At 35.6% G+C, this 13426-nt stretch overlaps 2 protein-coding genes across 2 annotated transcripts; one reads left to right on the top strand and one right to left on the bottom strand.

Moving 5' to 3' along the window:
- The first annotated feature begins 5718 nt into the window (after positions 1 to 5718).
- Positions 5719 to 8194, top strand: LOC116849752 (tRNA pseudouridine(38/39) synthase). Its single transcript, XM_032827212.1, has 6 exons — positions 5719 to 6134; positions 6225 to 6358; positions 6435 to 7000; positions 7077 to 7368; positions 7451 to 7587; positions 8036 to 8194. The coding sequence occupies exons 1-6, from the start codon at positions 6060 to 6062 to the stop codon at positions 8107 to 8109; spliced, it is 1278 nt and encodes a 425-aa protein (XP_032683103.1). The 5' UTR covers positions 5719 to 6059; the 3' UTR covers positions 8110 to 8194.
- On the bottom strand, positions 7695 to 10756 carry LOC116849753 (protein phosphatase inhibitor 2-like). Its single transcript, XM_032827213.1, has 4 exons — positions 10522 to 10756; positions 9326 to 9496; positions 9124 to 9209; positions 7695 to 9062 (listed from the first exon to the last, which is right to left on the bottom strand). Exons 1-4 carry the CDS (start codon positions 10599 to 10601, stop codon positions 8839 to 8841), a joined length of 561 nt encoding a protein of 186 aa, XP_032683104.1. The 5' UTR covers positions 10602 to 10756; the 3' UTR covers positions 7695 to 8838.
- Between the last annotated feature and the right edge of the window lie 2670 nt (positions 10757 to 13426).

The raw sequence follows: 13426 nt of genomic DNA, 5'->3' as shown, positions 1-13426 counted from the left end.
TTTTTTGCAGCGAAAGTATAAAGTAGCTTACGAGTGCACTTACGAGACGATCGGGCTCGTCGTAACGTGAAGATCGATAGTATGCTGGATAAGGATAGGATTCTTACTCAGTTGCGGGCACGTGTGATATCGTACTATCTAAAAGTATCGAGGCAATTGCTGCGCAAGGCGATCTCAATGTTCACCGCTGTCTACTCTCAATAAAGTGGCTGTCATTCAATGAGAATTTTGAGTTTCGTCATTAGCGACATTCATAGAGAATATCCCGATCAGACGTTGAACTTTCTCTCGTCCGTCCCTCGGGACCGTTCTGACGTGATCACGTTGCCTCCGACACCTCCTTCAATTGATAAGTAAAGAGGAATTCGAAAGCGTCGCGGAGACAACACTGAGATGTATCGAATTGAGATCTCTCTCCGGTTTTCTCGCTGCAGCTATATCGAATTATAACGTCAGAAGCGAGAAGCTATGCGAGCTTCCTTCTTATTTTATACGTCGAAGTAAATTCGTTTTGCCTCGCGTATCATCATTCGCATTATTCGATGATATAGATTGGTAAAATCGAGAACGAGAACTTTCATCCTTTTTTTTTTCTTTCGTGGCTGAATAAATAGCTGTAAATCTCGATCGATTATAGTAAAATCCATTTTTACTGAAGTCACGGTGTGTAGAAGAGACCAGGACTGGCTCCAGGGGTATGTTGCTCATGTATTTTTTTATCTTGAGAGGAATAGTGGGTACAAAATTGTGAAATGATCCTTTTGGAACATAAATATTTTTCTCTGAGTCTCATTAAAATCGGAATAATATTACAATTAAGAAATAGAAAAAATTGATTTAGTAATAGCAAAGTAAATTTTCGAATTTTTCCAAATTTTCTATCAATATTCTTCATCGTGACTGAATAAAATTAAGCGATGTGTTACTAGCTAGAATGAAATTTCTTGCAAATGTATGATATACTGTTTTTGATAATAAATGCAATTTTCATTCATAAAATAATTGAGTGGGCGGACGAGGTAAAGTTGGCCCGTAATTAAAAGCCGGCAAGGGGGCTGTGGAGGCCTCTCGCGGAGACTTTGAAACTACTAATCAGAATACATATTTTATACGTGGCCTTCTTATCCTGCGCTACTGGGCAACTTATCCCGCTACTAGGTCAAGATAGCTATGTGGTTGTATACTCGTATTTTGGTTATTACAAAACAAAATATACGGTTAACAGGGTCGTGGCGGACATTAATACATAGAAAAAGGTTGCCATATTTATACAGTCGGTCATAACAACTAGTTGTCTAAGAAGTTGCAACTTTGAAGCTCTAAAATATAGGGTATCTAATCCCGGTCTCCCCTATATCGAGTTATACTTTTATTTATTTTAATTTATTAACTCTCTAATGTATGTATGTGCGTATGTGTGACAAGATGAACTTTCAGAATGTATCCAGGAAGATAGGCTCGGATTCGACGCGATGCTCCGTTTTGATCATTTTTCATCTCAATCAACGTACAAAACTTCTTCCTATGTTTATTTATAGAAGAAAAAATGTAATAAAGTATACTAACTGACAAAAAACGCTTTGACCATTGGTTACACCCGGTTCCGACCTTATTGCTAAAAGGTTAATATGAAATGATAAGAAGAATTTTTTCGCTTCTGACGTCGTAGTTCATTATAGCTACAATTAGTGGAAGCGACCTCAAGTGAATATGATCCTTCTTAATCCACTATAGTAATTAACGATGCGAGAGACGTGTGAAGGTTGACACGGATAATTTGCTTTGATTGGCGGCAGCAGCTTTACGCATGATTTATTATAATGTGTAATAATATGGTTTAAGCACAGTTTTTTAAATTTTAATTCAAACACCCCTGTGAAAGTCGATAAAAGGCGTTTTCCCCCGCAAACTTCTTACGGCATATCTAATACACACACACGTAGAGAAGAGAACATCCCTCTCACGTTAGACTAACATTAACGGCAGGACGTGACTCCGTTAGGTACTTTCGGAATTGAAGGGTTGAGAATCAGAAGAGCGGTTTATCGACTATCAAATCGCTCCCGCTGGTTGGTAGACCGCTCGGATGTGGTTACGCGGGAGGCAAGCAACCGTTAATGGAAAACGAAATCAAGCCGGTATTCGCGCCCTTGAATATGAAGAGCACACGCGAACGATATTCTGACTCGCATTTTTGTCCTATTTTGACGTAATTTCAGTGCTGACGTATACTGAAGGTGACTGAAAGCACGCAAGCTACGTCCAACCGAATTTACTCTATCGATCGCTTCGAGATTATACCCGAGTCGAAATTTTCTCAATCAACGTACCACAATAACCCTGCAAATCCCATCGAACTTGAAGGATCATTAGCGAATCTTGAGATGCAACACCAGAGAGGATATTACCTTACCTTGATGTTACGAATAATTATTTACTGCAAGTAGTGTAAATTGAGGCACAAAGAAGTACTTATTTCTCAGCATTACTTAACGTATTCCATTATATTCTATCTGCATTCTTAATCTTTATTCTTAATTTCAGTAAACAGATATTAAATAATGTGGGCAGAAATAAGATTAATGATTGGAAAAAATTTCTTGACTCGTGGTCCTTTCATTATTCTTGTGATTGGTGTTAGAAATTTCGATAGGATTTGAAGATTCAAAAGATGTGAAAAAAAAAAATACATATATATCTTGTAAAGACAGAACTCATAATTGTGTATCTAATAATGCTGTGTATTAATGGAAATTCAAATACAAATTTATTACAATGACAAAATTAAATATTAAGTAAAAAGAGGACATTGGCAAATAAAGTATAATAAATATAAATAATTACAAAAGAGATAAAATTTGTGCTGTGACATTATGTGGTAGTGAGTGTTATTACAGACACACAAAGAAATAAGCACTTCTGAAATTTATACTAAATTTCAATATCAATATTCATGCTTATAAATTATTTTGACTTACAATTATTGTGGTTCAAAACATAATAAATTATAAATTATTTTGACTCATAATGGTTGAAAGCACATATAATCAATTATAAATTGCTTTTAGGATTAATGCTTCCTATTGAAATATGAAATACGATGAAATTAAATGATATAAATACAGTTTATCTGTTTGTTAACAAACAGATATTTATGATGTAATATATAATTATTTGTCAAATAATAACAGATTATGAATGTTGGCCTAAATTTCGACTTGGGTATTTTCTTGTGTATTTCGAGTTGGGTATCTTCTTATTTTTCGGTAAGTTTGTCAAACATCTGTTAAAATTGGAAAGTTCCTGTGTATAATAAATGACTTGACATACCTGAGATATATGATGTACAACTGTGTGCGTCCTGGTATCCTGTATCCTCCGTCCTGCATCCTGGCTGCTCCGTTGTGACACTCCGTACATTCACTTGTAACACTGACACTCGCGTAGATACGATTTCATGGCCGGAAAAAAACACTCGTTAATTAACGCAGCGCGCTCGGAGAACCCAGTTAATTATTTCAAAAAATCCGACGGAATATTTTAATTGCTCGGCAGAAATGATAACTAACGCAACGCGATACATATACTCCGTAAGATACGGCGTCTCGAGATACAATGGAAACACCAGGAAAAGTATACGTCGTATGAAGGTAAGTTTAACCGCCCTGAGGGTCGGAATGTTTTGAAAGTGTCGATTGTGATGATTTCTTTGTATAAGATAACGTCGCCTGATGTGGCGATGACGTAGTCTTTTTTGTCCAATGTTTCGATAGTCTCGCGCATCACGTATGTTTTTGTGACCAAGTCATTAAGTTTCAAGCTTACGTGCGACGAACATATTGCGATACGGAGTGTATACGTATACGTGTATCAATGCGTTAGTTATTATTTTCGATTTTCCTACAATACTTAATCGGACTCTCGTTGATGTGGCGTTAATTGGCATACGTTTTTTCGATCAAATCGCACCTGCGCGAGTGATAAGGCTCGTCCACGATATGCGGAGTAAACTTGGCGTAAAAAATAGAAGTGATCTATTCCGCTTATGCCACTATACTGTAACTTCCTTACATAGGGAGTATTTCTCTTGAAAGAAACACTTTCGGTGTAAGGAGGCTAAAGTACAGGTCGTAAGCAAAATAAATTATTTTTACCTCTTACTCTCTCTAATTTACGCCAAGTTTAGTCCGCATATTGTAGACGAGCTTGTGGTGTCATGAGTGAATATTGAGAGTGTCTATGGAGCATGTCGATGGAACAGCCGGGAGCAAGACATTGGATCCGGAAGCCAGGACGAAGATGGCGGAGCGCTGGTGAAGATACATAATATATTTCTAGATGTGTTAAATAATTTTATTGTACGTAATAATAATAATATTTCATTTATTATATTTTCTACTTTAATAAGCGTTTGACAAATTACTGAGAATAAGGAAATACTCGAGTCGAAATTTAGGCTGGCATATACAACCTGTTATTATTTGACAAATAATAATTGTTCTATAAATCTCTGATTGTTTATCCACCTATACATGTATTTGTTTCGTACAAAAAGATACTTTTCTCTCTTTAATTCTTTTGAATATTATAATCTTTTGAAGATTTCCAAGCTCAATAAAAAGAACAACAAAGAGATTATGAAAGAAAATTTGCTTTGTAATTTCATTCCAGATTAATTATTTAACATTTGCTGATTGAAATTAAAAAAGATTAAATTCAAATAAAATATTAATTTCAATATGAATGCATCCCATTACGTTTTAACGTGGTGAAAATCATTGGTGCTTGAAATTCAGTGAAATTCCCACAGGTAAATGTGAAATCCAAATTTCGACTCGGGATATATCGTTTTACAAACGACTAAGAGAAAAAAACCGGTAAAAAAGATTTTCATATAATATATATTCGATTTTGATGTTGTGTACGTTTTCTGGTAAAAAATTCCCTCTGCTTTTTTAACCTCGTTTCTCGCGAACCAACTGAACCCTTCGGTTACCGTATTCTCGCTCGAGAGAACCGAATTTTCCAACCGAGTTAGAGTGCATTGCACTATTGTAACTGTAGTGATTTAGTATTGTCTAGTCGACAGAAGTATCGAGAATTATTATACGCAATGGATGCTGATTGTACATTAATAAAAATAGAGAAAACTCGTGTACGCACTGACCTTCTTTCTGATTCTGCGACTTCAGAAACGACGCTCGCGATTCTCTTTTGAAGGGAATGCTGGAAGTGAAACGGAACTATTGTAACCTCCCGAAGATCTTCCGCTTCTTTCGACGCTCCTTCCTTCCTCCGCTTCTTTCTTTGCAAAAAGAATTTTCTCGTTAAACTCGACTCAAATAAAAAGCAGGTTATCGAATTTATCGTAATCTGCGCAATTTCGATCAAACGATAGAATAATAGGTATCGTTACATCTTTACGATCGGTACGATCTGTACGATCGGTACGCGGATAAATAAAACGTAGCAATCGATACCAAGTCCTTCTCCTTTCAAGGATATAGAATTCACCAGAGACATAGCAGTTTCGACCCTCGATATGATGAATGAAACGGATTAAAACGCTCCTGCTGGCTAAGTGGTGATCAAACGTCCAACGCGAAAAACATTCAACCGACACGTATGGTGACATTTATTTTTACCGGATAGGTCGTCGTCACTTCCGTATTAAGGCCTGTCCAGAGACAACTACGTAATCACTTAGCGCATGCACGCAGAAAATGGGCCAATCGAATGTCCGATACAAGCGACGTGATATTAGCGCATGGATCATAATCGATTGATTCCTGTGCACACGCATTACACGACTACGCAAGTTTACGTTCAGACCTGGTTTTTTTTGGAATTCGTGTACTTCGGTACCTTGAATGAAGGACAATAGAGATAAGTCTGAGTTCAAGTAAAATAATAAGGAGAAAAACTGCACGTATGATGCGTATAACATAACCTATATACCATGCACTTGATGGCATAACCTGCAAATACACTATGTCAGTTGAATCGAGCAGGAATATTTAGATACTTTATGCTTATTTCGGCGTGATTTCGATACGAATATGGCAAAAGTTTTGCGGAAACGTGCCAAAGCGAAGAGAAGTACGAGAGAGGAATTAGACTTGCTTGACAAATCGGTATGTAAACAAATCGGTGTTTGTAAATATAAATATAAGATTTTCATGTTGCTAATCTTGCATTTGCACGAGGATATCTTCGGTTTACAGGTGTTAATAGATAGAATAATTCAATTAGAAGCTCATAATGAGCAACTCAAAATATTGATTGCAAAGACTGCGGATACAAAGGTGGAAGAGAAAGATATGTCTGAGAGAGTTCAAAAACCATTTGATTTCTCTCGGTAAGTGTGTTTTTTAACATGCTTTTTGAACAGCTTTCTTCTTACTCGAGTAATTATTTCATAACATTAATTGCAGGTGTCACAAGAGGCATATTCTTTTGAAGTTGTATTATCTCGGTTGGGATTATCATGGTTTTACTATACAGGAAGATAGCAATGATACTATTGAACAACACTTATTTGCAGCTCTTCTAAAGAGCTGCTGCATAGAGTCTCGTGAGACTTCAAATTACTCTCGATGTGGACGAACTGATAAAGGTGTCAGTTCATTCTCTCAAGTTATTTCATTGGATATACGTAGTAAGTTGGAACCGGAGCAACAAAGTAGCTTATCCAGTGAGTTGCCTTATTGTAAAATATTGAACCGATTGCTACCAGCAAATATAAGATGTGTAGCATGGTACCCAGTATCACTCAATTTCTCTGCGAGATTTGACTGCAAGTATAGAAAATACAAATATTTCTTCCCAAGAGGCAATCTGGATATAGATGCCATGAATAAAGCAGTCAAGTATGCCATAGGAGACTATGATTTTCGTAATATTTGTAAAATGGATGTAGCAAATGGTGTAACCAATTTTAAAAGAAACATAATTGATGCGAAAGTCTCTGTGAGTAATCAAGCAACAGAGAAGTTCACAGGTACTCTTTAATTTCTTTAGTTATTTGCTATTTTTGTTACCAATGACCCACACATTCAGTCTTATTTCTATCTTAGGCTATGATATGTGTCAACTAGAAATCATCAGCCAAGCTTTCCTCTGGCATCAGATTCGTTGTTTAATGGGTATCCTGTTGCTAGTTGGGCAAAGAAAGGAGGAACCTGAAATAATTTTAAAACTTCTGGACATTGAGAATTGTCCACAGAAGCCTCAATATAATATGGCTCATGAAATACCACTGAATCTATGGTACTGTAATTATAAAGATGTAGAATGGATCATTGATGAAAACGAGTTAGTAAACACTATCAAGACATTACAGCAAGATTGGGCTCTCAATACCATAAAGTATGTTTATAAGTTAAAAGGAACGAATAGTACGTGTATATAATTAAGTTTGCGATTAAATTATTTTTTTAATTATATGTAGATCTACAATGATTAAAAGTATGTTGTTGGAATTGGAAAATCTGGTCAATCGTACAAATACTAATTTCCAAAGCGATTGCCTGCTTCTCGGAGCACAATCAAAAGTATATCAACCATTGATGAAACGAGTTACGTGTGGTTAGTATAATTTTATTAAAATTTAATCTTTTCTCCCCCCCTCCCCCCTACAAACACTGATGCTTTTGAGAATTTAGTCTGTCATTCAAAAAATTTTATTTTATCACTTATGACCACAATGTAATTTATATTTATTTACTTTGAGACATCATGCATACAATTACACCGTTCAGAATCTGTTAATACTGTTGTATTCCACTATAAGATACAGACATTCAAAATATTTTGAATTAGATACATACAACGTTATTTCCTTTTGTTTTACATTACTATACTAAACACATTACCGCCGCACATGGACGTTTCTATGCTCGACACGTTATTACTTTCGTAAATATACATCTTATAAACAGCATGAGTTACTAGATGAAGTAGTTTGTTTAGCACAAACTTGATGGTCTTGTTACATCTACTTACGTATTAATCTACGCTATTTCCTCTTTTACAGAGAGTTTAGAAAATAAAATCAAACATTATAAGAAAAAACGAAAATTTGAGGTCGTGCATTCTGATGTTGTATAGTGTGCAGCTACGCTAGTGCAGGATTTGTAATGTATTACACATATACTAACACTTTTAAATACACAAGTTTCTTACTGTAAGTAAATATCGTATATGGCGTCTCTTAGTATCTTACTACTTGTAGGAGCGCTTCGTTCAGCCTTATTGTTCGTCGAATTTTGATCCAATGATCAAGAATCCTCAGCCCTGTAAATTTCTTTTTCCTCCAAAAGGGTAAATTTCACGATAACACATCGCTATGTGTATGAACCGGCGCTATAAAATAATGTCAATAGGCCTGTTAACAACGTACGCGAAACGGTGTGAGCGAAGCTTCTATCGCGACCCATGTAAAGATAGATAGACAAATGTCACGTTTCATTAAATTCGACAGGTCTTGCTTTGTGCACAGCTTATTTGGGTCATTGAGCTAAATTAATAGCTAAGTCGCGGGGATATATAGTATCACTGTCACTTTATCTAATGCTAGAAAAATCTACCAGCATTTTATCCTAAACAATCAAGTTCCCGAGATATTTATTTACAGAGAATGAGACTAATAGAGCTATATGTACATAATTGAAATGCGGGATTTAATTGAGTTTGGGCGTTTAGACGTAATAGACATCTTTCCTGCAGCTCGATGTACTCCGGTCGGAACAGCGATGAACGGTAAAGATAGATGTCGGCGCAAAGTTACGATTACTATGGACGATTTATAAAATAACGTTGCTAATTAAGATTTTTCGTTTATTTCTTTTCGCTTCTATCACAGGACGGCATGCATTTGTAACGAGTGTCAAAATTGTTTTCTTCTTCGGAGGAATTTTCCTCGTTATTTTTATCCTCACCATCTTCATGCTCATCTTCTTCATCTTCCTCGTCTTGCTCTAAGAGTTGTTTTCTCGCTAATTGTACAGCATGCCACTCTCGATAGTGACCTTTCCTCTTCGCCTCAAAGGCTCTCCTTTTTTCTAAAACAAAATTCATTGATGACAAACAATTTGTTTATCTTATAGAGATGGCTTATCTTACCTCTTTGTTCAGGAGTCTCCTCTTCTTCCTCTTCTTCATCTTCCTGGGTTTCTTCAAAAATTTTTGGCTTGCTACCCCCAGCTAATCTAAGTTTTAATAATTAATAGAGTTCTAGATGATTGTTATTACATATTGAGTTGTGTAATTGTACATTAATGATAGAAATTTATATGAAATATAATCATTATATATATTCACTTACTTTGCTGTGAGAGCACCAGCATCTAACTGATCAAATTCATGTTCATTTTGAAGGCCCTCAAAATTATACGGGGTTTTTGGTTCTTCGATTTTCATATGCCCGTAATCCTTGTCAGGAGGATGAAGAGTGGCGATAATATTCATTTCGTCCCATTTTGTCTCTTTGCTTGGTCTACAGATTCGTTAATGATAGCAAATTTAAAGAAAAAAAATAGTGCTCGTACTATATTATGCTTAAGAGTAGAATATGTTAAGGTCTGGTTGCAACCTAGCGGTAAGCTAACTGATAGTTCGAACACATGTCTGTCTTTGTTCTATTTGAATCTATTTTAGAAAAAAAAAGAAAGACACATGACTTAGTTGTTAGCTAGTTTACCATTCAGTTGGTACAATCGAATCTAAGATCTAGTTCCATTCATTTTAACTGAAATTTAATTCGTTAAAAGATTGTCCAGATAAACTTGCATAATCACATGTTGCATAAGAAAATAAGAAAATCAAGCAATCCTGATCTGTGCAATAAAAGGATGCATCTGTAGATACATTTTATATTAGATCAATCAATTTCCTTATACAGATGAGTAACGCAACCATGTAAGTTTGTCTGGATAGGCCTTGAACAAATTAAACTCTGATTAGAGTAAGTTGTGAGACTAGGCCTAATGCCTGTTTCTATCAACATTGATTAATAAACCTGTATTCGAGTTTGAACTTTATTTAAAGATTTAAATTCAGGTTATGATTTAATTGACATCAGTAGAAACATGCATCAGTCATGCCGACTAATATTGATTTGTTCTTTACGAGTATTTTTGTGCGTATGTTTCGCAATTTTCCACTTTTCTTGAGTGGTAGTACACAAAAAACATTTTCGAGAAGAGATCCCCTGAACTGTGCACATAAATTCGCAACATGACGTGCAACAATAAGAGTTTATCGAGCGAGCATGCATGTCGAAAATTGATTTCAGCGATAGCTTTCCCATCTTGCGAGATTTTCGCCAAAAGACGCGTGTATTCCTAGCTATTTCGTGATGTTCTTGCATAGGCGATATAATTGCGAGCATGTGACCCGTACGAGACGATCTCAATCACGATATCCGCCGGGAACGATGAGAGTATGATGCTCGCATCTCTATTTTTACACGTCGAAATTCAATTAGCACTCTATCTCCTTCTCTCTTTCTTTCTTTCTTACCTAGGCGCCTCTGGATTATCAAAACTGCTGGACGTCTTTAGGATTCCTTTAGAAGGCCGTTTTGACAGGTGCTCTGCCATTTTTTTTTTATAATCGCGCGTATTACAACAACGGTCACTCACTATGATAATGCCGCGGCTGCATGTTTACTATCGAATTTCGCACCGGCCAAGTAACCTGTTCAGCCGAGTGTCAGTCACTCTGAGAGCATCTTCACACGCTCCTCAACGCCGGAAGTAGGGATACGACCAATGAGTCGATGTTCGATTCCTTTTTGTTCAAGAGTCGACTAGCTTCTCGATATCCTCAAATTTAATTAAATCTTATTATCGTGCTGATAGTCACACTTCTCTTTTGGAGTAATGGCGTTGGGACAAAATTCTTAGAGAAGCCTGGAGCCAAAGATTGAAGTTGATAGTCATACTAGGAAAGATATTTTTTCATTGGCAAATTGAGACTCTCTCTTTCAAGTACTTCTGAATCGTGTTTTTGGTCACTTTGCAAAAACAAAATTCATCCATTCCATCGTTGTATCCATTACTTGAAGATAGAAATCTCTCTGATTTATTGTGTAGTCATTTTATTAGAAGATAAAATGCTCCTCTTACTCGCTGCAAGGTCATTATTTCGAAATAAAACCGATGAGGTTGACTCGTCGTTGAGTCGTACTACTTGAGAATAGAATATATTGGTGTTGCAGCTTTTCTGCAACACCAATAGATGGCGCCAGGCGGACCGTTTACCGCGCTTCGGCGATTTCGGTTAGAATGAACGCGCGCTATTTTCGTCGAATAAGTCTCGCGGTGAACGTATAACCGTCTCGCTCCGGCAAAAATATCTTAATTCGATTAGTCTGTTGTATGAAGAACCGGAACCGATAGATTTCGGGTGAGTCCAATTCCCTTGAGACGCGAAAAATTTTGTCTCGATTGCTCCTACTCGATTTTATCTGTGAACAAATGTAAAGAACGTTTAACGAGATCATTTCTGTTCTTGTTACAGAGTGTCGAAGAAAGATGGGAGATATTCGAAATACGGCAGTCCTGTTTCACTTCCAGCGTTTCCGTCTGAAGAGAATTAGAATCGTCGTTCAATCGTCATTGCAGAAATTTGAATCTACAACAAGGTTAGTTCCTATATTTATTCTCTCTGCACGGATTTTCTCGACTTTTATTACGATACAATGCGGCATGCATTGCATATAATTATCGCATTCTTCACACGTAAGAGCGAAAATGCCGACTTGATTGAAAAGTCTTCTTTCTCACTTTTGCACAACTTCCACATGAATAATCCACCAAACCCGCACATAAACATCTGATAATCGACAACTCACTCTTCTAATTCTAAATCCTTCGTTTTAAAGAATATACTGAACGAGATCACATTTTACCGTTATTGCCGTACAACGAAACAACTATAAAGCTATATAACTGTGTTAGCAAAGCAACCAACTTTTACATGTGACTACAGCATTATTAATTATTAAATAATTATTAATAGTAATTACTAGTAATATTAATAATTTTTTACTTATACGAATAATACACAATATATAATAATAATTTTTTACTTTTACTGGTATTACTGGCAATTATTAGCAATAATTAATAATTGGCATAACTAATTATTACTAATTGTTATAATAATGAGCAAGGATTATTTCTTAAAAGCTTCTAGCTCCTAATTGGAGATGTAATTTTCAATAATATCTTAAAGTAATAAAAATGAAATAACAAGACACGATTTGTATTTTTTTTGTTTATTAAGTATTATACGCGCGGTATTTGATATCACTAATTATATTATATTAACTATTATCAATTATCAGTTAAAGTTTAAGTACTTTGACGCTTCTAGATCGATCTTCTCAAACATATCTTATCATATTTGTATCATAACTGCAAGTTGGGACAAGTGACAACGGGATCACCAGATGGAAGAACATTCGATATTCTTATATGTACTCTTATGTGATATTACTTATATACTATTATATGTGATATTACTAGGGTTGGAAAGTAACGCGTTGCTTGTAACGACGTTACTATTTCGTTACTTTTTTTTGGTAACGATTTGGTAACGCCGTTACTTTTTGTATCAGTAATGAAAAAGTAACGGCGTTACATTTTCTTTAGTAACGAGTAATGAAATTCATCGTTACTTATATCTTACTTTTACTATGATTATACTTTTATACTTATTTTATATAATATTATATTATTATATTATATTATATTATATTATACTAGATTTGAGACTTTCACGGCCATTGATACATTCCGGAAGCTATACCTACACAATATTATATTATACTTTTTTACTATGATGGTTTCTGTACACAGAACGCTTGCCAAGCGATGAAAGTTTGCACACGATAAACAATTAATGTGGTGCTTTCCGTAAAGCCCATTCTACAATAAACAATAAATCTTAAGTCATAATAAAATTGACCAATCATAGTCGACTATTAGAAGAATAATCCACTGTAATTGGTCAATTTTATTGCGACTTAAAATTTATTGTAGAAAGCCTCTAAAGCGTAGTCTACAATGAGAACTTAAGCCATAAACTTTAAGCTTTAATCTCTAAGCCGTAAGAAATTATTTTTCTTATAATTCACTGTAATTGGTCAACTTCTTACGGCTTAGGATTTAAAGCTTAAATTTTATGGCTTAAGTTCTCATTGTAGACCACACTTAAGGGGTGTCGCACACGAATTGACATAACAGTAACGTAAGACATACCGTAAGACATACCGTAAGAACTGATCAATCACTTTGAGTATCGTCGAACCGTAAGGTCGCCATTTTTGAGAATACTTGATTGTAATTGGTCCATTTTTACGGTACGTCTTACGTTATTAAAATGACATGTCAATTCGTGTGCGGCGCCCCTAAAGCCC

Source organism: Odontomachus brunneus, unplaced genomic scaffold, assembly GCF_010583005.1.
Source record: "Odontomachus brunneus isolate Ranch 3 - 2012 unplaced genomic scaffold, Obru_v1 Obru_scaffold_125, whole genome shotgun sequence".
Taxonomy (NCBI): Eukaryota; Metazoa; Arthropoda; class Insecta; order Hymenoptera; family Formicidae; genus Odontomachus; species Odontomachus brunneus.
The sequence above is the reverse complement of the archived record's forward strand: the minus strand, read 5'-3'. Positions and strand labels throughout refer to the sequence as shown.